Source organism: Tachyglossus aculeatus, chromosome X5, assembly GCF_015852505.1.
Source record: "Tachyglossus aculeatus isolate mTacAcu1 chromosome X5, mTacAcu1.pri, whole genome shotgun sequence".
NCBI classification, from domain to species: domain Eukaryota; kingdom Metazoa; phylum Chordata; class Mammalia; order Monotremata; family Tachyglossidae; genus Tachyglossus; species Tachyglossus aculeatus.
This window is the reverse complement of record NC_052097.1, coordinates 12,245,909-12,271,823: the sequence shown is the minus strand read 5'-3', so window position 1 is coordinate 12,271,823 and position 25,915 is coordinate 12,245,909. Positions and strand designations below refer to the sequence as shown.

At 44.5% G+C, this 25,915-nt stretch overlaps 1 protein-coding gene across 2 annotated transcripts in view; it reads left to right on the top strand.

Annotated features, from left to right (window-relative positions):
• PPP3CA (protein phosphatase 3 catalytic subunit alpha) overlaps positions 1-6,422 on the top strand; it is a 418,818-nt gene extending 412,396 nt beyond the window's left edge. The window contains exons 12-14 of one of the 2 annotated variants that reach the window (XM_038769128.1): positions 344-441; positions 3,164-3,193; positions 6,044-6,422. In XM_038769128.1, the coding sequence (XP_038625056.1) occupies positions 344-441; positions 3,164-3,193; positions 6,044-6,240 (325 nt within the window). In that variant the 3' untranslated portion in view covers positions 6,241-6,422. The remainder of the gene's footprint in view (positions 1-343; positions 442-3,163; positions 3,194-6,043) is intronic. The other variant, XM_038769130.1, reaches the window with a different exon arrangement.
• The last annotated feature ends 19,493 nt before the right edge of the window (positions 6,423-25,915 follow it).

Below are 25,915 nucleotides of genomic sequence, written 5' to 3'. Positions count from 1 at the left end.
CCCTAGAAAAATTCTGAGACTGCTTCCACTGACTCAGCTGTGGATAATGCCTCTGTTTGCCCCTGAGTTTGTGCTTGGTTTGTGTCTTTGGTGAAATGTGGATGAGCCCAGACTCTGGTGATTAAACCATTGGGAGCATTTAACCTAGTATCCTGCTGCTCTTCTCCCTTCCTCAAGGACCCGTGTGTTCTTGTGGGAGTGATCAGTGGCGAGACAATCCAAAGGGATTTAGGACAGCGGGAATAAATTGGGTTTTTGCTTGCCTCGTCGCCATCCGAGTCTATCCTTTCTCTCATGCCAAAATGAAACAGTGATGGTTCTTCTTCCCATTTCTCACCCCCAGAGAAGAGAGTGAGAGCGTGCTGACCCTGAAAGGCTTGACCCCAACCGGAATGCTGCCTAGTGGAGTACTCTCCGGAGGAAAGCAAACTCTACAGAGCGGTAAGCATGTCAGGCTTTGTCTGTGCCCTTCAAAGCAGCCAGCTCTATCCATTAAAAATAAAAAAAAGCCTGAGGAGAAAAGTCCTCCCTATCCAGACAGTAAAACGAAAGGCCCTCTAACTCATTCCTGCAGAGTAGTGTGTCGAAGCTTAGCCCTCCTCACTTAGCCCTATACCTCTGAGCCAGAGTGAGGAGTTCTTTGTCAGAGCAAAGAACAAGAACATTTCCTGAATGCCACTTTCCCTCTCTGCCCACACCCCGGCCACCAGATCTTTTGATTCCACTTCCCGTCAGGTAACAGCAACCGAACTGTCTCCTGTCCCACAATCCAGTTCACCTTCCGGGGTGGGTTCTGTTCAGAAAGGAGCTTTAAAGTACACAGAAATCCTAAAAGTTGCCCCCATCATGTTAAACCTGTAGTAGAGGATGCTGGTAGACAAAGCTACTGCAAAAATTTCAGGTTAGGACGACCCACATGTAGTATGTTGAAGGAATGAGGTAGATTTCTGGAAAGATTATACTTGTGTGCTGTATAACACTTCCTTCTGAAGGCAGGACCGAAGAAGCATGTGCTGTTTTTCAAGGTAACATGCTGGGTTTTTATTCTATGCCGCGTTCTAACTCCCCCCCTTAAATCCCGACTGTTACTGAAGTTTTGCTGACAGAAGACGAGTTGGGGAGAAGCTTCATTTTCCATACAAGTCTTAGCTTCTTGCTTCTCCTGTTTCTTGTCTGAAATTTTCTTTGACTCGTTCCCTTCTCAGCCCTACCCTTTTGTAATGCAGAAGATTCAGGTATTCCAATGGGTCCGGTATTTAGTAACTTCCGTTCCACCTAGCGTAACATTCCACTTGGCAAGCACTGCAGCTTGTCTCTTATCTCTGGGATCTGGTCTTTAGATTTTCACTGCCCGATTCCTTTGGATCTGTGTAGGAATTTGGTCCCAAGTGATCGCTTCTGTGGTCTTCTCCTAAAAGACCAAAGCTGTATTTAGGAAAATACACAACATTAAGGAAGCCAATAGCCCTCTGATTTATTGCCAAAAAGAATTAGGCTAATGGTTCGAGTACACACGGAGACCCGTACAGAGCCTTCCAGGCAGCAGTATTCTTGTTCAGTAGAACATTTACTGTTCTGTACATGGATCATTAATTTGCCCAAAGTGCACATTCACGAAATCTGTCGAACTCTACTTTGTTTTCGGTAAGCACCTTTCAGAACTATAAAGCATTAATGGAAAGTCTGTGTAATGATCATGTTAGAAGTCTACATTTGTGTCAGCACTGATACGGCTCCAGCTTTTCATCTTTATGCCTTTCCACAGTCCTTGTAGTCACTTGATTTTCGGTTGATTTTCATCCTGGTTTCTGATCAGTGTTAATTTGTGCCTTTCTTTTGTTGCCATCCATTGATTTGTTATGTCTCATTTCAAAGACAAGGAGACACATTCAGCGTCATCCGTGTGTGGGCTTCGTTGAAATCATATGCCTAAACCACAAAATTCGAAGGTCATATACCACCGACCCCTCGATTTGGAGGGGTGGGGATGCAAATCACACTCTGCTCTTTCCTTGGGTAGCGGTCACTACATTTTAGCTTCAAGACTGGGGCGGGTAAAGAATCTGCGCAAATAAAAAGTCAAATCAGTCTATCAGTCAGTGGTATTTATCGAGTGCTTACTATGCACAGGACACTAAATTAAGCACTTGGGAGAGTACAGTACAATGGTGGGGGGAGGTGGGGAGATGTATTCCCTGCCCACAGGAGCTTAGAGTTTACTGGGAAAGAGTCGAAGAGAGCATTTGCTAACTCCTGCACAATTGCCATCTAATTTTTTACAGTTTTTCATAATGCATTCAAGAAAATCAACCAGCATTGGTGACTTCTGGAGTGAATAAATGGGTTTGTAGCCTTGCCTTTGCTACAAATTTTGCTGATACAGCCAATCCAGTGCTGTCTCTCCGTCTCCCTGGCTCTCTGAAAAATCCTGAGGCTGGCACGTCCTTAAATAGCCGTTTTAATTATCCTAGCCCCTGATCCCCAATCTCCATTTGATTTTTAACATTTCAAACTCCTCCCAGAGCTTATAAGAAAAGGATGGACAGATTATGAAAATCCTAATCGGCAAGTCGCGGGAAATCATTTTCCTAGGATTTTTCCTTTAGCTTCCGTACCCTCCAGGGAGAGGCAAAACGCTTTAGCAGGCGAGGCCAGTTTCCTTGCTTTTAATTCGGGCACACACTCCCAGGTCTCCATTAACAGGAGGTGGCGGAGGTTTTGAGTCAACCACATCCCACCTGTCCTTTTTGTTTGCTGACAGCTGCGTAAATAAAATAAAATGCAATAGAATAAAATGTTCTCACTAAAAGCTAGAAATGCTGTATGGGTCGGAGGTACATTTCACCAGAAGCTTTGATTTTCCCCACATATTTCTGTGCAAAGTAAACCAGCCGACAGGTTTTCTGTAAGCTTTAGAGTTGTCACTCTTTCAGCTAGCTCCCCGGGTTGTCCCAAGCAATCCAGTCGCCCCAGTCAATACAACCCATTCATCAATCGGTTTCTGTTTTCTGGGAAACATTTCAGTCGTGCCTTCTGAGCTGGGATCCAGCCCTGACAATCACCGCACTTTACCAGGTCTTGTCTTCTTCACTGACTTGTTCTTTAGAGTTGAAAATCTTCTGTTCATTTTTCTCATTCGTTTTGCACCCTTTCTTCTCTTCAGCTACTGTTGAGGCAATTGAGGCTGATGAAGGTAAATTAGCCAGGTCCTTTTCTGTTGTGCTTCACAACAGATCAGGCCTCTGCTGGGTGTCTACATTTCTTGCTGTAGCTTGTACAGAGTGTGGTGGGTGTTGAGCTAACAGTTGTGGCTCGGTATTAACCAAAGTGTACTTGCTTTAAAGGGGAAAGTGACTTGTGCTTGTGTTTTGTCTTGCCTTAAAGTGACAGGGCTCTAATCCGTGCACACGCTCCAGGCCCAAGGTTTTGGCACTTAAGCGGGCTAAGGCCGGGAAGGGACTCCAACCGCCAAGGGGAAATGTCATTCGGACATGGGAGGCAACAAAATCACATTTTGGGGGGCTGAATCTTGTTTTTCCCTAAATCATTTTTGGCCGGCAGAGCTAGAGAGAAAACTCAACTTCCTAGCCAGAGATTGGGGAGGGTTAGGGGAGAGAATTCCTTCAAGTGGTTCTTGTTCGTACTTCAACATTCATGTCTCTCTCTGAAATTAAGTCACGGGAGACATAGTGTTCACAAGATCCTCATTTCAGCTGGTCGAACCAGCAGAACAATCGACACCAGCAAAATCTTGAGTCGACGGATTACTGACACCTCAGAAAGTCTGATGCTTTAACGATCGTTTTGATTTATTCTGAAGACTAGTACATATCCGGCGGAGAGGTGCTCTGTTCTGAAATACATTTGAACTGTATGCACCCATTGAACAATGTTTTAAGTGAAGAATTTGGTGTTCCCCTTTAAAACAAATGTCTTCAGTTGTATTTTGTTCTTGCAAGATGTTTTTCTTCCTCTGAAATTTATGTATTTATGGTCCCTTGAAATAATTCTGAATGTGCCACTTTAGACATTTCTAATTGGGTGATGACTTGGAAACAGTGGAAAATACGCTAGCAGAGTAAGAGAAAATACAACTGCTTCCTAAATAGCAGCGCGTAGCTGCTATTTATGTGGGAATTTTCTATTCCTATTAGCCGGTTCTAATCTGCCGTGTGCATTCTCGTTGATAAGTCTGGCTGTTTTCTGTGGTTTCTGTGACTATGTGTCGTGTTGGATATACTACCAATGTAAATTGCTAATACTTATTGTCTGACCAGCAACTAGAGCAGAGCACATTTCTTCCGCAGTAGGATAAAGCCTAAGTCTGCTTGGAATCCAAAAGTCCCTTGAAAGGGGATTCCCCCCACCCTGGGTATTCAAGTTTTCCTCTGAATTGCCACCATCACTAGTGGACTGCTCCGGTCTGGAGATTTTATTTCTTTCCTGCTCGAAAGAACACAAGCACCGTGTAAATTATCTTTATTCTGAAAGGATGTGTTGTTCTTCCAGACCACGCTAAAATGATAACACTCCCGGTGGTTTAGCAGAAAAGGAGATCAGATATTGCTCTCCACCCCTCCGGGGATAATTCTTGCAAATCGTGCAGGTTTCAGAAAGGTTGCTCACTAGCTTTCTTTATTTTGGTGGAATTTGCTGCTAAACTGAAGAAGAATTAAGGAGCTTTACTATGGGCTTTGGTCTTTCATCATTTCCCCACCTCCTGCTCCCTCCCCTAGTTGACTAATCACCATTCCCGCTTTACTAGTTAAACTGAGAATATGGTGACCTTGTGGCTTACTGAACTGTGAAACACCTGCACATGTGTTCAGCAGAGATCAGCTCCAGTACCCAGAGGCTCTGCATATCTGTGGAAAGCGGCTGGCAAAATTTCAGCAGGAAGCTGCTTCACCTTGTCTTCCAAATTTGACTTAATTGGTATATTGATACCAGGATGGCATACTTCAGACGCCTGACCAGGACTAAGTGTAGCCTGATGGTGCCTGGGCATGTTTTCCACAAGCTGTAACTTCTGTTTCCCTATGAAATGAGAGTATTTGGAATTTGATCCGCCCTGTGGGTACCCACCTGGTACTAATCCACCCCCTGCTATCATAACCCATTTAAGGGGTGGGAAAAGAGAGAGAACCTTGTAAAGCCAAATCTACCCAAGATTCGGGGGAATAAAACCAGCCAAATTTGGGGAAGAGCAAGGTACATGGTTCGCTTTGGTAGATTAGGCTGAAGTCTTCCAAAAAACACCTTTCCCACAGTCTCTCAGTAGAGAAATATCTCCGAGAATGTTTCTTTTTCAGAATTGCCATGATGTTTTGCCTACCAAGTTAGGTGGTAATGGACACCTGATTGTAAGACTTTGGACCCTTTAAATTAGGGGTGGGACGCAGATGTGTTTTTTCAACTCCATTTCCCTCAACCTCCCACCCTTGCCCGCGCCTCACTAAAGTTCACAGAAACTAAGATTCCCCCCAATGTTTTTTCTCCTGACCCTAGTCATGGTGAGCTCAGTGGTGGGCCAAAGTATATCTCTGGGCTTCAACGGATGGAACGGAAGGGTCTCTTGGCAGCCAGAGGCCCCCAATCCATTAGCGGGCCTGAAGCAGCCACCAAATTGGCCAGAACTGGTCCCGTCCTCTGTCACCCTGCCCGTTTAGGGCTCACCGTCTAGCGTTCCAGATGGTGTGGGCAACCATTCCCAAGCCTTGGGGTCGGTTTCCAATCACAAATCCCATTTAGCACCTCCACTCCAGAGCTCCTGGGGCTGAACTCACAAGAAGTAAAAATGCTGTCATTCGAATCTGCTCTAAAGGACATTTTGGTTGGCAAGAGACATTGGCTGTTTCAAATCCCATAGTTCTCTCCCCATACGGTAAGAAAGCTTGTCGTGTCGTTCACTGGCCCTGTCTCTGTTCTCCGCCACAGAGAGCTCACCGACTAACCAATAAACTGACCACAGCACTGGCCCCACTCAGCCCCTCCTCCTCACTAACGTTTCTTCCTCCTTTTGTTTCAACGATCTTCCTTTTAGCCATCAAAGGATTTTCACCACAGCATAAGATCACTAGCTTCGAAGAAGCCAAGGGCTTAGACCGAATTAACGAGAGAATGCCTCCCCGCAGAGATGCCATGCCCTCTGACGCCAACCTTAACTCCATCAACAAGGCTATCTCCTCAGAGACAAATGGCACAGACAGCAATGGCAGCAACAGCAGCAATATTCAGTGACCCCTTCCTGTTCTGGGTTGTTGGCGGTTTTTTTGTTTTGTTTTCTTTTGGAGCTGCAGGGCATGATGGGATGTTGGTGCCTCTGATGATAGCTTACATGCTGTGGGGAGGGGCAGGTCTTGGATTCAGTTTACAATATCATCAAAAGAAAAGAGAAAAGAGATAGTAAACTATATTTTGGTGGGTGGGTGGGCGGGGGGAGAATTGCCTCCTTTGGATATGCCTTTTAAAAACGCTTGTAGAAACAAATTAAACAGAAAGCTAACGCTGGTATATACTGCAAAGTTAGGGGAATGAACGGATACGTTTTCCTACTGCATTGGGAATTCCTAGGTATGTTACTGAAAGGCCTTTTATTATGTTACTGGACATGAAAACTTTGTCTAATTTCTTACTCTATTGTACGTTTACAGTTGCAGCACTAAAAATGGATGACATCAAAACATTTTTAACCAAGTGATGTACAAACTAAGGACTATTTATTGATAATGTTTTGCTACTCTTGTCAGACAATGGCTATAAACTGAATTAGGCAGTCTGAAAAAAGAAAAAAAAAGAATGTTGCAAATTTGTTAAAAATGCCAAAAAGGACCGTTTAATTTTGTACAGATTATGCTTACCTCAGGTTTCTTTAGTGTGTTTGAATGCCCTTCTTTCAATATGGCACTTAACTTACGAATTTGGCAGTGACTCTTTTTTTCTTCTAAGTTAAAATAAAAAAACTGGAATAATAACATCTATCTTTTTTTGCTGTTTATATTTAGGTTTTTTGGTAAATCAATTCTTGGTTGTGGCTTGCTGAATTTAAATATTTATGAGTGGTGCATTTTTAAGTATAGTGAACAAGACACCATATTAAGTGCAGTGAAAAGCATCTATATTCTGTAAAAATCTGCCTATGCATGTTTTTTAAGAAAAAAAAATGGCTGTATAAGCCTGTATGGACTGTAATGCGCTTAGTGATCTGACTTATACTGGAAATGTATGTATACTGGCGTACTTTATATTCTCTAAAAAATGCTTAATGCCTTTGAAATTTTGTAATCAAAAAAAGCTTTGAAAAAATCTAAAGGGGAGAGTATTCTTAAAAGTTTTTAACATAAGCTTGTCAGTGCACATATAGATGGTAGCATGTTTAGCAACCTTGTGAAATTTCAATACGTTTGTAGTTACATGTGAAACTCTAAAATGCATGGGAACTGTTAATGTCATAATGGTTTAGTCATTTTGTTCTGTTTTGTCATGTGCCACAAAATGTGTAATTTTTTCACTTTTTTCCCTTTGTATATCAGTTACGGGTTACAACTGGTTCATTCTGAAAACAAATTAAGAAACAGTCCATTGATATTTTTTAACAATTGTATAAGTGCCCAAGTAATTCACTACAGCCTAAAGCCTTGCCTTTGTAATTTGACTTCAGAAATGTTGGCAATCAAAGCATGCACTTGTAACAATGAAAAAAAAAAAAGCATTTTATATTACTACTCAATAAAACGTGCATGAACTTACCGTGCCTGGTTTTTTGGGCCGGGCCGGGCTGGGCCCATCCAGAGCGGGTCTTTGGCCCCAACACTCCCATCTTCCCGGGGATTCAGCCAGCCCTCAAGTCACCCAGCCCTGCGTGCCTTGCACAGTACGGGGGCCCCAGGCCTGTCCTGGCCCAGGTGCAGGCCTGGAGGCCGTAGCAGGAGCCAACCCTCCCCCTGATTCCCCTGCTGTCCCCCTCCCCGCAATAGCCCCAAGCCCCAGGTGAGCTGCTTTGGAGATCCTGGATCTCCCTGAATCCAGCTGTCTCTGGATCCAGTCCTGGACGACCAGGACTTTGCGTGGATTGTTTTCCCATCCCCGGGAAACTCTGTCGTTGAGTCCTGCACACAAGGAGAGCTGTGTGGGCCCCGAAGGAGGTGTCAGAAGCTGCTCCGGAGCAGAAATGGGAGAAGGCCCTGATCGGAGCTGTCGCCAATGGGTTGGTCCCTGTGAGTGAGCCAATGAGATCTTTTGTCCCCATCCAGTTTTCTCAGGTCATCATTCCCTATTTAGCCTCTGCACCCAAACTACCTTCCCTTGATGACCAAATTGACACCCTCAACACCTCCCTGAATTCAGTTGACTTGCTCCCCTATCGCTTTTGTTGATCGTGTACCTCTAACCCGGAGCCCTGGATCACCTCCACGGTCTGCCCCCTTCACTACCGCACATGAACCACAGAGCACTGCTAGCGAAAATAGAGCAGGCTGAACTAGTCCGCCTCAAGCTCATCCTCACGCACTTTAACTCTGCCCTCTCCTCTGGCCGGTAAAATAATTTCTCCGTCCATATTGATACCCATGCCCATTGCCCTTACCAGACTTTTAACTCCCTCTTTAAACCCCCGTCCCGCCCGTCTCCCCCATTTCTTGCCCCCAATGACCTAGTCACCTACTTTACTGAGAAAATTGTAACTATAAGGCATGATCTCCCTAAAATCTCCTCTGCTCCTCTCCAGATCCTCCCTCCTTCTTCCCCTTCTTAAAAACTCCCACCTTTCCCAACAGTATCCCAAGAGGCAATCTCCCGCCTTGGCTCAAAATCCAGCCCCTCCACCTGCACATCTGACGCCATCTCTTCGCACCTTATCAAAGCACTTGCCCTCTCCCTTCTTCACTCCCTGACCTCCATCTTCAACTGTTCGCTCTCCAGTGACTTCTTCCCCACTGCTTTCAAACATGCTTATGTCTTCTGTAGCCTAAAAAAAAACCCTCCCTTGACCCCCACAGCTCCCTCCAGTTACCGCCTCATCTCCCTCCTACCATTCCTCTGTAGAGTGAATTGTCTACACCTGCTGTCTCAAGTTCCTCTCCTCCAATTCTCTCCTTGACCACCTCCAGTCTGGCTTCCATTCCCTTTGCTCCACAGAAACTGCCTCTCAAAGGTCAGAGATGATTTCCTTGTTGACAAATCCAATGGCCTCTATTCAATTCTAATCCTTTTCAATCTCTCAGCTGCTTTCGACACTGTTAACTGTCCTCTTCTCCTCGAAACATTACCCAACCTTAGCTTCACTAACACTGTCCTCACTGATCCTTCTCCTATCTCTCTGGTCGCTCATTCTCCTCTTTCGTAAGCTCCTCTTCCTCCCACCCCCTAATTGTTGGTGTCCCTCAAGGTTCAGTTCTGGATCCCCTTTTATTCTTCATCTATTGCTTCCATGGCTTCAACTACCGCCTCTCTGCAGATGATTCCCACATCAACATCTCCAGCACTAATGACTCTCCCTAACTGCAGTCTCGCATCTCCTCCTGCCTTCAAGACATTACTACTTTGACATCCTGCTGACACCTCAAACTAACATGTCCAAAGAGAATTCCTTATCTTCTCACCCAAACCCTGTTCTCTCCCTGACTTTCCCATCGCTATTGACGGCCCCACCATCCTTCCTGTCTCATGAGCCCTTGACTCCTCTCTCTCATTCAACCCACATATTCAATCTATCGTTAAATCCTGTCAGTTCAACCTTCGCAACATTGCTAAAATCTGCCCTCTTCCCTCCATCCAAGCTGCTACCTCACTAATCCAAGCACTTATCCTATCCTGCCTTGATTACTGTATCAACCTCCCTACCTCCTCTCTCTCCCCACTCCAGTCCAGACTTGGCTCTGCTACCTGGAATATTTTTCTATGAAAACATTCAATCCATATTTCCCCACTCCTCATCAACCTCCTGTAGTTGCCCATCTGCCTCTGTGTCAAAGAGTAACTCCTTACCATTGGTTTTAAAGCATCAATCACCTTACCACCCCCATCTCACCTTGCTACTCTCCTTCTACAACCCAACATGCACACTCCTCTCTCTCCTCTAATGCCAACCTACTCACTATAGCTTGATCTCATCTATCTCACCGCTGACCTCTCACCCATGTCCTGCCTCTGGCCTGGAATTCCCTCTGTCTTCGTACCCAACAGACAATGACTCTCCTCCTCCTTCAAAGCCTTATTCAAGGCACATCACCTCCAAGAGGCCTTCCCTGACTAAGCCTTCCTTTCCTTTTCTCCCACTCCCTTCTGCATCTCCCATATTTTCTCCCTTCATTCACCCCTCGCTCAGCTCAGCCCCACAGCACTTATTTCCATATCCATATTTTTATTTCTGTTAATGTCCTTCTCCCCCTCTAGACTGTAAGGTCATTATGAGCATGGAATGTATCTGTTGTATTATTATACTGTACTCTCCCAAGCACTTAGTACGGTGCTCTGAGTCCAGTAAGCACTAGGTAAATATGATTGATTGATTTTTTGATGGAGGACAGGAAAGACCCTTACTTTAGCCCCTCAGAAAAGAGGCTCAGAAGTAAAGTAAAGGACGCTTCTTAAGGAGAAATTGCCAATTTCTTCCCCGTTGCAGAACTAGAAGCTCTGTGGCCTTGTGGAAAGATCATGGGCTTGGGAGTCGGGACCTGAGTTCAAGTCCTGGCTCTGTCACTCGCCTGTTTTGTGACCTTGGGTAAGTCGCTTCACTTCTCTGTAGTTTCTTAGTTTCCTGTAGTTTCCTTACCTGTAAAATCGGGATGAAGTACCTGTTCTCTCTCCCCTCTGACTGTGAGTCCTTCATGGAGTGAATCTAATTGAATTGTACCTACCTGAGCACTTGGCCCATAGTAACACTGTTATTATTGTTCAGAAGTGAGAACTAAAACTAGATAGCGCTCTATAGTCTCTACAGTCTCTTGGCCTGCCAGAGTGATTGTATCAGATCCCCACACTGCTCATACAGGGCTCGGACAAAATCCACTAATTTTAGATAATAAGTAACCCAGAGAGGAACGATAGCTTAACCTAAGCATCGGCTAGTCAGAAGGGTGTGCTAGAGACCGGGACCTGATAGTACCTGTGTGAAAATAATAATAATAATAATAATTGTGGTATTTGTTAAGCACTTGTTATGTGTCAGGCTCTGTACTAAGCACTGGGGTGGACACTATTTGCTTGTCTATTTGCTATTTGTTGTGTTGGATACAGTCCCTGTTCCACATGGGGCTCAAGGTCTCAATCCCCATTTTCCAGATGAGGGAAGTGAGGCCCAGAAAAGTCAAGTGACTTGCCCAAGGTCACAGAGCAGATGAGTGGCAGAGCTGGAATTAGACCCCATGACCTTGTGACTCCCTAGGCTGTGCTCTACCCACTCCTCCTGCTGCTTCTCCACCATGCCAAACTGCTTCACCAATTTATGGATTAGTTGCCTAGGCTTTATATCATCTTCCTCTTCAAACACTGATCAGCAGAACTGGCTCCCTTCCAAAGGAGAAGCAGTGTGGCCTAGTGGAGAGGACAGGGGCTTGGGAGTCAGAGGACCTGGGTTCTAATCCCTTCTCCACCACTTGCCTGCTGTGTGACTTTGGGCAAGTCACTTCACTTCTCTATGCCTCAATTCCCTCATCTGTAAAATGGGAATTAAGACTGCGAACCCAATGTGGGCTATAGATGTGTCCAAACTGATTACCTTGCATTTACCTTGGTGCTTAGTACAGTGCCTGGCACATATTAAGCACTTTACTAATACCATAAAAAAAATCCCAGCTCCAACACTCGTCTGCTTAGTGACCTCGGGGAAGTCACTTAACTTCTCTGTGCCTCAGTTTCCTCATCTGCCAAATGGAGATTAAAACTGCATCCAACCTGATTACCTTGTATCTACTCCAGTGCTTAGTACAGTTCCTGACACATGGTAAGTGCTTAGCAATGAATACCAGAACTTCTATAAACCAGATGGGAAGGATGCTGCTACTCAAGGAACCCTTTCCTGTGGGTGGGAGTGTCCTTTAAAAACGATGTCAAGGCAATTCTAGGTATCATAATTATAATAATAATGATGGTATTTGTTAAGCACTTACTCTGTGCCAAGCACTGTTCTAAGGGCTGGGGTAAATACAAGGTAATCAGGTTGTCCCACATGGGGCTCATCGTTAGCACCATTCATTCATTCAATCGTATTTGTTGAGCGCTTACTGTGTACAGAGCACTGTACTAAGAGCTCAGAAAGTACAGTTTGGCAACAGAGACAATCCCTACCCAACAACAGGCTCACACCTGTTTCACTTGTGCACAGTGGAGTATAAGCAACTGATATCAGAGACATCATTCCTGCCCTCGAGGAGTTTTCGGTCTAATTGAGGAAGGGAACAAATGGAAGCAACATGGCCTAGTGGAAAGAGCCCGGGCCTGGGAGTCAGAGGACCTGGGTTCTAATCCTGGCCCCGCTACCTGTCTGCCATGTGACCTTGGGCAACTTCATTGTGCCACATCTACAAAATGGGACTTCAATACCTGTTCTCCCCATGGCCTGAGAAGCAGTGTGGCCTGGTGGCAAGAGCACGGCCTTGGGAGACGGGGCCATGGGTTCTAATCCTGGCTCCACCACTTGTCTGGTGTATGACCTTGGACAAGTCACTTAACTTCTCTGTGCCTCAGCTCCCACATCTGTAAAATGAGACAGTGAGCCCCATGTGAGGTAGGGGCTGTGTCCAACCTGATTGCCTTGTATCTATCCCAGTGCTAGAACAGTGCTTGGCACATAGTAAGCACTTAACAAATACCATAATAATAATAATAATAATAATAATTATTATTATTATTATTATTATTATTATTATTACTGAGACCGTGAACCCCATGTGGGATCTGATTATCATGTATCTAACCCAGCGGTCAGTACAGTGCTTGACACAGAGTAAGTGCTTAACAAATGCCAGAATTATTAGAATAAATTGTCAGAGTCCTAAAGAAGTGAGACTATAGATACAGATAGTAAAAAAAGGCACAAGAACATCATTAGATGAAAAGGCTTAAACATAAATAGATGAATACAGCTAGATAGTTAAGCGTGAGTTATGTTTAATGGGAAGTCATGACCAGAGGGGTGGGGGGAGTAATCAGGGAGTGCCTCTTGGAGGAGGCAGGGGTCTACAGTTATCCAGCTAGGATAGTCTTGTCTTATGCCGCTGAGTTATCTCCGACCCGTAGCAACACCATGGCCACATCTCTCCCAGAATGTCCCACCTCCATCTGCAATCTGTAATCTTTGGTAGAGGATCCATGGAGTTAGGAGCTAGAGATGTGAAAAATGCCAAGGGACAACATTAAACTAGTCTTTCTTGGGTCAATAACTGTCCATCCAATGCCCACACTATTCATCCTCCCTTTGGATTCATCTATCCCCATGGGTCTCTTACACCTTAAGCATTTTGTCAATCCCCCCACCTCCATCCACATGACTCTTGTATACATATCCTTATACTCTGCTGCCTCCCTTACCTGTCATTTATTTTATTTATTATAATAATACTGATAGCACTCGTTAAACACTTACTATGTGCCGAACACGGTACTAAGCCCTGGGATAGTTACAAGGTTGGACTCAGTCCCTGTCCCACATGGGGCTCAAGTTCTTAATCCTCATTTTATAGGTGAGGTAACTGAGGCACAGAGAAGTAAAGTGACCTGCCCAAGGTCACACAGCAGACAGGTGGTGGAGCCGGGATTAGAACCCACGTCCTCTGACTCCCAAGCCCGGGCTCTTGCCACTAGACAATGCTGCTTCTCTATACATATAGAGATACTTATATCTATCTATCTATCTATCTATCTATCTATCTATCTATCTATCTATGTATCTATCTATCCTTATAGAGATACTTATATATATATATATCTATATGTATATATATATAGATATGTTGGGTAGGGACCGTCTCTATGTGTTGCTGACTTTGTACTTCCCAGGCGCTTAGTACAATGCTCTGCACACAGTAAGCGCTCAATAAATACAATTGAATATATATAAGTATCTCTATATATACTTAGATCTATATATATATAAGTATCTCTATAAGTATATACAAGTATCTCTAAAAGTATATGTATGAGTATCTCTATAAGTATATAAGTATCTCTATAAGTATATATATAGATATATATATAGGAGAGACTTAAGTCCTAACAAGTTTATCAAGAATAAGAATAATAATAATAATTGTGGTATTTGTTTGTGTCAAGTATGGTTCTAAGTGGTAATGAGCATCATCATCCTCATTATATGTGGTATTTATTGAATGCTTACTATGCGCAGACTACTTGGGAGACTACAGTACAATAAGATTGTCCTGTGTTCCCACCCACACAGAGCTGACAGTTAATCAGGTCAGCGCGGTCCCTACTTCACAGCAGAGATTGCGTCCACCAACTAATGCATTGTTTGCTCCAAGCACTTAGTACAGTGCTCTGCACACAGTAAGCGCTCAGTATATACCACTGACTGATTTATGGATTGATTGGTTGAAGGGGCATGAGAGCCAACCAAATTGTAGCTGTAATTTTTGTCTGAATCACTGTAGCAAAGAGATCAAGATCTTTTCTCTCTGGTGAGCAGAGTTTTACTATTTGGGCTTCTGGTGTTAAGCGACTAGACATTTTGGGCCAAGGTTTGAGTGATGGACGAAGGTGAGTTGTTTTGGGGCTGGAGGCCATCAGCAAATCTCATTCTTCTAGCAGCATGGCCTAGTGGATAGAACAAGGGCCCGGGAGTCAGATGGACATGGGTTCTAATCCCAGCTCTGCCTCTTGTCTCCTGTGTGACCTCGGGCAAGTCACGTTACTTCTCCGTGCCTCAGTTACCTCATCTGCAAAATGGGGATTGAGACTGTGAGCCCCCCATGGGACGGGTACTGTGTCCGTCTCGATTTGCTTGTATCCACCCTAGCGCTTAGTACAGTGCCTGGCACATAGTAAGAGCTTAACAAATAACAGCAGATTAGCAACATGGTGTATAGTACGTAGAGCATGGGCCTGGGAATCAGAAGGACATGGGTTCTAATCTTGGCTCCACCACTTGTCTGCTGTGTGATGTTGGGCAAGTCACTTCGCTTCCCTAGGCCTCAGTTACCTCATCTGTAAAAATAGGGATTAAGAGTGTGAGCCTCATGTGGGACAGGGACTGTGTCCGGCCTGATTAGCTTGTATCTCCCCCAGCGCTTAGAACAGTGCTTGACACCTAGTAAGTACTTAGCAAATGCCAAAATCATTATTGTTATTATTACTATTATTATTCAACTCCAGCACTGGCTGTTTGTCAACATCAGAGTACTGAAGAAGCCTTTTACGTTTCTCGCCTCCACCTCCTTACTTGACGCTTGGTTACCAAGGCAACTGCTGCTAACCTTTTATCAACTCCTTGGATTATCATTAGAATGAGGTGTCAACATCCTGGAATTAAGCATTTGTCACTAAGCACTGCATTAAGCACTGAGGTAGATATAAGACAATCAAGTCGGACACAGTCCCCATCCCACAAGGGGCTCACAGTCTGAAGAGATTGGACTCAGTCAATCAGTGGTATTTATTGTGTAATACTCGGTGCAGAGCACTGTACTAAGCAGTTGGGAAAGTCTGGGCAGAACACGGTACTAAGCATTGTAGTAAGTACAATGTAATAGAATTGATAGTAAGCTACAGTGCTCTGCACACAGTAAGCGCTCAATAAATACAATTGAATGAATGAGTAGTAAGGGACAGGCAAAGTCCATTCTTTCCATGTTTAAAGGTTACAGGACACTATGTCTGCTTTGGAAGGAAAGGGTCTTTTGGAAAACATTTACATAAGGAACAGTACGGCCTAGTAGAAAGAGTACAGACCTGGGAGTCGGAGGACTTGGGTTCTAATCCCAGCTCCATCAGTTACCTGCTGTGTGACTTTGGACAAGTCACTTCACTTCCCTGTGCCTCAGTTTCCTCATCTGTCAAATGGGGATTTAATATCTCTTCTCCCTCCTACTTAGACTGTGAGCCCCACGTGGGACGGGGACTGTGTCTAACCTAGCTTATATCTACCCCAGAGCTTAAGGTAGTACTTGACTACTGTTTTCATCATTATTATTGTAATGATCAATCAGTGATCATTCATTCAATTGTATTTATTAAGCATTTACTGTGTGCCAAAGCACTGTACTAAGCGCTTGGGGGAGTACAATATAGCAGTAAATAGACACAGTCCCTGCCCACAACGAGCACACAGTCTAGTTGGTCACAAGGTCCTCAAAACTCCACCTTTCCCCGTTGATGCTAAGTTAGATACAAGATACTCAGGTTGGACGCAGCGGCTGTCCTACATGGAGCTCACAGTTTAGTCTTATTCTTAGTCTTATTACTCTTATCATTATTAATAGAAATAATGAGAAGAATAGCAACTGTGTTATTTGTTAAGTCCTTACTATCCACTTAGAACTGTGCTAAGCACTAGGGTAGGTATAAGTTGAGCTGATTGGGCACAGACCCTGTCCTCCAAGGGGCTAACACTGTTAAAGTCTTTCATTGCAGGGTGGAAATGTCTTGTGAGGAGCATATGCTCAACATTTCGAGTAGGGGTTTTGCCCTTAAACTAGATCCCCAATACAACGGTGCTCCACGAGTACTTTTCCACAGAAATGCCTTTCTTTGGTGGGACTGAAATTGCTATGGATTCTTGCAACTAAAGTAACACTCTGCCTAAACTCAGGGTAGATGCCTCTGGATTCCTAGGAAGAATCACATCCCTAAATGCCTTCCTCAGACAGCTGAAAATATTGATATCGCACCTATTTAGTAGTGTGAATATCATCATTGAGGTGCAATTAGTAGTATTGAATGTTAGTTTATTTGATACTTATGGGAAAAAGGGAGATGGGGAGGGGGAGGGGGTGAGAAAGGGAGGGAAAAAGTTTCCAAAAGAGAGACACGGGAAAGGAAATGGCGGGTTGGGGGGGGGGTGGGAGAGAAAAGAGGGAGAGAGAGGGCAGAGAGGAGAAAGAAGGAAGAAGGGGAAAAGAGGTGGAAAGGGGAGGAGGGGAGAGTTGTATGTACTCTCCCAAGTGCTTAGTCTAGCGCTCTGCACACAGTAAATTCTCAGAGTAAATAGTATCGATCGATTGACTGATAGCTTTGCAAATTACGCAGTTAATACTACTACTTATAATAATAATAATAATGACATTTGTTAAGTGCTTACTCTGTGCCAAGCACTGTTCTAAGCATTAGGGTAATAATAATAATGGCATTTATTAAGCGCTTACTATGTGCAAAGCACTGTTCTATGCGCCGGGGAGGTTACAAGGTGATCAGGTTGTCCCATTGGGGGCTCACAGTCTTAATCCCCATTTTACAGATGAGGGAACTGAGGCCCAGAGAAGTGAAGTGACTTGCCCAAAGTCACACAGCTGAAAATTGGCGGCACCGGGATTTGAACCCACGACCTCTGACTCCAAAGCCCGGGCTCTTTCCACTGAGGCACGCTGCTTCTCTAGGGTAAATTAGGGTAGATACAAAGAAATCAGGTTTTCCCACGTGGGGCTCTCAGTCTTAAGCCCCATTTTACAGATAGGTAACAGAGGCATAGAGAAGTTAAGTGACTTACCCAAAGTCACACAACTGACAAGTGGCAGAGCCAGGATTAGAACCCACGACTTCTGACTCCCGAGCCTGCGCTCTTTCCACACAGCCATGCTGCTTCTATTACTATTACTACCACTGAAAGTGGGAGCCCTCTTGTATCTATCCCAGCGCTTAGAACAGTGCTTGACACATTGTAAGAATTTAACAAATACCATAATAACGATAAATGCCCATTTAAATTTCTCATTGGAAACCAAGTAACCCCCAAATGATTTTCTGTAAGCTCTCTGAGACTTGTATGCAGCACTTTCCTGCAGCGTATTTAGATTATGCTTCAGTGTAAGACTGTGTTTAAAAACCAGTTACCATGGTGACCCTGCAGCTTTTCTAAATGTAGTGTGTGATGTCCACAGTTGCCATTTGTATTAACTGTTAAGTTGAAATGTGGGAGAAAAACGAGAGGCAGAGTGGAAGAATGAAGCAGAGAGAAACGCATTCCAAAGGGCACTGGCCTGGAAATTGGGAGCTCATGCTATATGCTCGGCTCTGCCACTTTGTCGGGTGACCTTGGGCAAGTCATTTCCCTCTCTGGGCCTCAGTTTCCTCCTCTGTAAAATGGGGATAAAACACCTGTTCACTCTCTCCATTAGCTTGTGAATCCCATGTGGTACTCACAGGGACTGTGTCTAATCTTAGTCTCTATCCTAACTGGGGCTTTTAGTCTGAGAGAGAAGGGGAGGGAATATGTTATTCTGCTTTTAACTTCCTCAGTGCTATGCCCGTAGTAAAGCTTAATACATATCACCATTCCAGCATTCTGGTTCTTCCCTTTTGGTGCATTTCTTATGACAGGCATATGGCTCCCTTCTGAGGATAGAATCGACACATGTGCAAGAAATATTCCCCGAGATGCGGCTATTTACATGGCTATGCCTTCCAAGGATGCTTTAATAACAATGAATGCAGTATCTCCTAGGCTCTTATTATGTGCCAAGCATTGTACTAAATGCAGGATAATGAGGTTGCCCACATTTCCTATCCCACATGGGGCTCACAGTCTAAAGGGGAAGGAGGAGAATTTAAGCACCATTTTACAGATGAGGAAACTGAGGCACAGAAATGAAGCGACTTGCCCCAGGTCACCCAGAAGTCAAATGGCATAGCCGGGATTAGGACCCAAGTCCTCTGACTCCCTGCCCGCGGTCTTTCCACTAGGTCATGCCGCTTCACGCTCTACCAACAAGCTATTTTCATTTCGAGAGCATCCTCTCAGGCTAATCTTTGTTCGAGTGGGCATTTTCAATGCGAGAGACCTAATGTTAGAGCTTGTTGGACTCCCAGATTTAGTCTGTCTCCTCCCACACCCAGTCACGCTCATTTCACTTTGGAATCACACTCCCCTGGCTGGAAACCCAGGAAAGGGGATTTATGGGAACTGCAGTAAATGAAGAACATGTGGAAATGAGCAGGAATTATGGGCCTGATCATTTCCATGAGCAGAGAGATCCGTGACAGCAGCAACTGGAAAATAGTCCCCTTCGACAGGGAGGAAAATATTTTGAATATGGTCTTGAATTTAGTTATGGCTTTAATAACTCATAAGAACGGGCAAGAAGATGAATAAAGAATGATGAGTAACAGTGACAAATAACATCGTTACTCACTGTGGCCAGGGATCGTATTTACCAATTCCCGTTGTACTTTCCCAAGGATTAAGTACAGTGCTCTGCACACAGTAAGTGCTCAATAAATACCATTGAATGATTGACTGACTGATATATTTAGCTGAGCCCCTTTTTAACCTGCTTATATTTTCTGTCTAAAATCTGATGGGGTTGAATTTCACGCTTATCACCTGCTGGGTAAAGGAGTGTTGGCATTGCTTCTATCTCCTCTTGTGTCCCTCCATGCCATGGTGATTAGATAACCAAAAATCAATCAATCACTAGTCTGTGATGAGAACCTATTGTCTATTGCAGAGCACTCGACAAACTGCTTGAGAGAGTGTGATATTTGTTTATATCAGTGACTTTCTCCACCTCCAGACTGTATGTTCCTCATGGACAGGAGATGTGAGGACAGCATGGAGAGAGCCCGGGCCTGGGATTCAGAAGGTCATGGATTCTAATCCCAGCTTCACCACTTGTCTGCTGTGTGATCTTGGGCAAGTCCTTTCACTTTTCTGGGGCTCAGTTACCTCACCTGTAAAATGGAGATTGAGACGTGGGACAGGGATTGTGTCTAACCCGATTTGCTTGCATCCACTCCAGGGCTCAGTACAGTGTCTGGCACATAATAGGCACTTAACGAATGCCATTATTATTGTTATTATAACCACCTCTGTCATATTGTACTCTCCCAAGCACTTAGTACGGTGCTCTGCACAAGTAAGCATGCATTAAATATGGTTGACTGACTATTATATTGTAATTCCCAAGTGTTTAGGACAGTGCTCTCGGCACATTATGCGTTCAATAAATAAGAATGATTGACTGATTGATTAGTGCAGTGCACTGAGGATAGTGAAGGGAAATACTGTTACCATATTTCCCCTGCCCTGCAGACAGGTAGATAGGCTGAGTCAGCTCCAGAAAATCTTGGAATTTTAGTGCCATTTGAGGGTCCATGCCACTGGGAAAAGTGATAAGCACACTGCTGCTACTGTTTTTTTTTTTCTTGTGTATTTGTTAAGTGCTCACTGTGTGCCGGGCACTGTTCTAAGCGCTGGAGTAGATACAAGTTAATTAGGTTGGACAGAGTTCAGGTCTCACATGGGGCTCACAGTCTTCATCTCCATTTTTCAGATAAGGTATCTGAGGCACAGAGAAGTGAGGCGACTTTCCCGAGGTCACACAGGAGACAAGTGTGGCAGAGTCAGGATTAGAACCCAGGTCCTTCTGACTCCCAGGCACTTGCTCTATCTCCTGGGCCATTTCACTTCCTGTACCACTCTCTCCCATCCACACTGAGCTTTGTTCACTCTGCTGCTTGGATCATTTTTCTACATAAGAGCCCAGGCTTTGGAGTCAGAGGTCATGGGTTCAAATCCTGTCTCTACCACTTGTCAGATGTGTGACTTTGAGCACGTCACTTAACTTCTCTGTGCCTCAGTTACCCCCTCTGTAAAGTGGGGACTAAGACTGTGAGCCCCAGGTGGGACAACCTGATAACCTTGTATCTATCCCAGCGCTTAGAACAGTGCATAGTACATAGTAAGTGCTTAACAAATACCATTATTATTATTCTTACAGAAATGTTCTGGTTATGTCATCTGGCTCCTCAGATAACTCCAGTGGTTGCCCAACCACGTCTGTATCCAAAAAAACACTCCTCTCCATTGGCTTTAAAGCCCTCCATCACCTTGCCCCCTCCTACCTCACCTTGCTTCTCTTCTTCTATAACCCAGCCTGCTCACTTTGCTCCTCCAGCGCTAACCTCACTGTGCCTTGATCTCACCTGTCTCACCACCCACCTCTCGCCCATGTCCTGCCTCTGGTCTGGAACGCCCTCCCTCCTCTAATCCGATAGACAATGACTTTCCCCCAGTTCAAAGCCTTATTGAAGCACATCTCCTCCAAGAGGCCTTCCAAGACCAAGCCCCAATTTTCCTCATCTTCTACTCCCTTCTGCATTGCCCTGACTTGCTCCCTTTGCTCTTCTCCCCTCCCAGCTCCAAAGCGCTTATGTTCATATCTGTCATTTTATTTACTTGCATTGATGTAGCCCTGGCTCTCGATGGTGAGCTCATTGTGGGCAGGGAATGCCCTGTTTATGGTTATATCATACTTTCCCAAGCACTTAGTACAACACTCTGCACACAGTATGCACTTAATAAATATGAGTGAATGAATGAATGAAGGGATGGAGGGGAAGACATTGTTACTGCTTCTGTTAAAGTGGTGGAAAATAAAAGAGAAGAGCCGATCTCTTGTGACAAGAGTAGCTTCAGTAGGTAAAAAGCATCACGGCTTGGATTTCCCTTTTAGTGTGACTCTTTGCCTATCTTGGGTTGGCAAATGATTTCCCTAGAATAACTAAATCTCCTGGGATTTTAACTGACAAGGCTGGCCTAATGAAAAGAATGCAGATTTGGAAAGCCCTGCCCTTATCTGATGTGTGATCTTGGACTTATCATTTAATTTCTCGGTGCTTCAGTTTCCTCCTCTGTAAAATGGGGATAAAGTATCTCTTTTCCTTTCCCTTTAGATGGTGATCCATTCCTGGGGTAGGGAGTGTATCTGATCAGCTTATCTCGAATCTACCCCAGTGTTTAGTACAGTGCTCAGCACATTGTCTTTTGCTGTCAAATCACCACAGACATATGTCTCCCAGAACGCCCCGCTCTTCATCTGCAATTGTTCCAGTAGTGTATCCAGAGAGTTTTCTTGGGAAAAATACTCCTTCCGTGCAGTGAACTTGAGTATCCACCCTTGACTCTCTCCCACACTGCTGCTGCCCAGCAAGGGTGAATTTTGCCCTGTAGCAGATTGTCTTCCACTTGCTAGCCACTGGCAAAACTAGGAATGTAATGGGTAGACCCCTGCTTGACTTTCCCACTTGCAGTCGAGACTGGTAAAGTACTAGAAACTCTCCAGGAGTGACCCTGAGAGAGGTACTAGGTGCATAGTAAGTGCTTAACAAATACCACAGTTGTTCTTATTATTAGCTCGCAATTGATGGCAAGGGAAATATTACTCTGTACTTCATTCATTCATTCGATCCTTTTTATTGAATGTAAAATATTAAAGCTGGTATATATAAATCAATCAATCAATCCATGGTGTTTATTGAGCACTTACTGTGTGCAGAGCACTTGAGAGAGTTCAATACGACAGGGTTGGCAGACACATTCCCTGCCCACAATGATCTCACTGTTAGAAACAAGCTAACAGTTTTTAGAGATTCATTCATTCATTCAATCATTTATTGAGTGCTTACTGTGTGCAGAGCACTGTACTAAGCACTTAGGAAGTACAAGTTGGCAACATATAGAGACAGTCCCTATCCAACAACGGGAGATGTGTTTGTAATCAGCTAATCAATCAATGGTTTTACTGAGCGCTTTCTATGTTTAGAGCGCTGTTTTAAGTGCTTGGGAGAATTCAAGCTAATCAAGTTGGAAACAGTCCCTGTCCCACACGGGGCTCACGATCTTAATGCCCATTTTACAGGTGAAGGAACTGAGGCACGGAGAAGAGAAGTGACTCGCCTTAGGTCACACAGCAGGTAAGTGGCGGAGCCGGGATTAGAACCCTCATCCTTTTGACTCCCAAGCCTGTGCTCTATCCACTTTACCACACTGCTTCTTAAGGAAAGACATCCTTTCCTGACCCAGACTGAACAATTGTCTTAAATGTGTGACTGTCTCACTTCATCCAGTTTGATTTTCTGGTTTAATCCATGCTTTCCATGAAATCCTATCGGGGCTGAGTGCAGCACGGCCGGGCTGGAAAGATAATTGTGCGAGGGTAGAGGTTTGAGATTGATTTGTGCAAGGACTGGAATTTGAGATTGATTTGTGCAAAGACTGGAATTTGAGATTGATTTCCGACTCACTTCTTGGGCAAATATCATCCAATTCCCTGTGTCTGCTTTGATATTCCCCGCATGGTTCTGCTCTGCAGTTCTGGAACTGTGGGAAAGATTCCTTTGGAAAAGCATTCTGTGCTCTTTGTGTTCTCCCAACGTCCCTAGTCGAGGTTCGCTTATTCATTTATGAAGGATCAAAAGCAATTTCAACCAGTTTCCTGAAGGAGGGACCCAGTGGTCAGTTTTATTTGTTCTTTTTCTTCAAAAAGCTGTCCTCTTCACTGCCTGGCATGGCCTAGAGGATACAGCATGGGCCTGGGAATCAGAAGGTCATGGATTCTAATTCCAGCTCTGCCACTTGTCTGCTGCATGACCTTGAGCAAGTCACTTCACTTCTCTGGGCCTCAGTTCCCTCATCTGTAAAATGGGGATTGGGACTGTGTCCAACCCGATTATCTTGTGTCTACCCCAGTGCTTAGAACAGTGCCTGGCACATAGTAAACGCTAAGCTTACATAACAACATTGTTATGTTGGAAATGCTTGTGTTGCTCGGTACCTCCAATATTATTCTCTCTTCCCCAGACAATACAGAGGTGACTTCTTCCCTTCATTCTCCCTCTTTTTTAAATGATATTTTTAATCTCCCCCCTCAAATCCGACAGCCAGTTACTTTCCCCTTCTTCAAAGCCTTATTGATGGCTCACCTCCTCCAAGAGGCCTTCCCTGACTAAGCCCCCATTTCCTCTTCTCTCACTCCCTTCTGCATCACCCTGACTTGCTCCCTTTGTTCTTCTCCCCACCCAGCCCTACAGCACTTATGCATAGCTGTCATCTATCTGTTCATATTAATCCCCATTTTACAGATGATGTAACCTACTCATGGAGAAGTGAAGTGACTTGCCCAAGGTAATACAGCAGACAAGTGTGGGAGCCGGGATTAGAACCCAGGTCCTGCTGATTCCCAGGCTGGTGCTCTATCCACTAGGCTATAGTACTTCTCCAGTTCCCCGCCCCCTCCCTGGTTCAAGAACCACAGACCTGCTCCGGCCTCTGAGCCATAGGCTGACTGATCCCTGCCCTAGATTATTCTTGGGAGATGAGTGATCCTTTCCGCTGGTCAGCAGAACACGAAAGCTTTGTAAAGAGGTGGAAATGGAAAAGCATTCCCCCCAGAACTCTGGCAGGATTCCAAGGATGCAATTTGCATCTTCCTGGGGCCAAACTTCACTTACCCCAAGGTCTGTTTCCCCCTCAAAGTCAGACATGGCTGGGCTGGGCTTCCAAAAGGTAACTGGTCATTGGGGATTTCTGTGAAGTCTGAGTCAAGGATCCAGCCTAAATTGCCTCCAAAAAAGGGTCTACATTTTAATCAATCAGTGGTATTTATTGAGCACTTACTGTGTGCAGAGCACTGTACTAAGCATTTGGGAGAGTACAATACAACAGAGTTGGTAGACATATTCTCTGCCCACAACAACTTACAGTCTAGAAGATTTAATAATAATTAGTATTATTATGGAATTTTTTAAGCACTTAATATGTGTGCCAGGTTCAGTGCCAAGTGCTGGGGTGGTTACAAGCAAATTGTGTTGGGCACAGTCCCTGTCCCATGTGGGGCTCACAGTTTCCATCCCCATTTTACAGATGAGGTAATTGAGGCACAGAGACGTGCCTAAGGTCATACAGCAGACGAGTGGCAGAGCTGTGATTAGAACCCACTACCTTTAGACTCCTAGGCCCATGCTCTATCCACTACACTTTGCTGCTTCTCCAAGACATTTCATCTGTTTCTGAAATTGCTCAAGAAACATTGGTTGATTGATTGTTTGAATTGAAACTGTCAGTCAGATAAGTTTTTGCTAGGTTGGAGCAATAGCAGAGAGGGTTTAAAATATTGCTTTGATGTATCCTTACCCATCGAAGATGGAAGGATCATTTTCTAAGTTTTAAAGAGAAACTCTTCTCTGACCCCAGTTGCACAGTGCAGCATTTACTGTCATGGAAACTATTTAAAACTGGAAATGAAAATGGGAAATCTTGCCTGGCGTGTGTGGGATGCAGATAAAAGTAAGTTTGAAACCAGGAACCCAGATTCTTAGGCAGAGGATAGTCCTCAGAGCAGAAAATCTATCCCAGAGAATCCAGTTTATGTGACGGAATCTGGCGTCTCCACAGGCAAGTAGAGATGGGGTTTAGTGAGAAGACACTGCGACTCTTAGTACATATGTAGGGAGCGGCCATCTAGACTATACGCTTCTTGTGGGCAGGGAACATGCCTACCGAGACTGTTAGAGTGCACTCTCCCAACCACTTAGTACAGTGCTCCCCCCCGGGAAGCGCTCAGTAAACATCATGGATTCATTTATTACCCATCTCTAAACTTGTTTCTGGAGAGAAAGTAACACATCAGCATACAATACATTTAATTCACCCCAAAGTGCCTTCTGAGGGGAAGGACCTTCAAAATCCTCCTAAAATCATGCCTCCTCCAAGAAGTCTTCCCTGACTGAGCTCTTATTTGCCCATTCACCCTCCCCTCAGTGTCACCTATGCACTTGATCCCCACCTCCAGCACTAATGTACTTATTGTTACACTCTGCTCCTTCCTGTAATTTATTTTAATATCTGTCTTCCCTTCTAGACTGTAAGCTTCTTGCAGTCCAGGATCATATCTGCCAACTGTCTTGTACTCTCCCAAGCACTGAGTAAGTACCATGGGTAGATCGGCAGAAAGATCATAAACCTATGAGT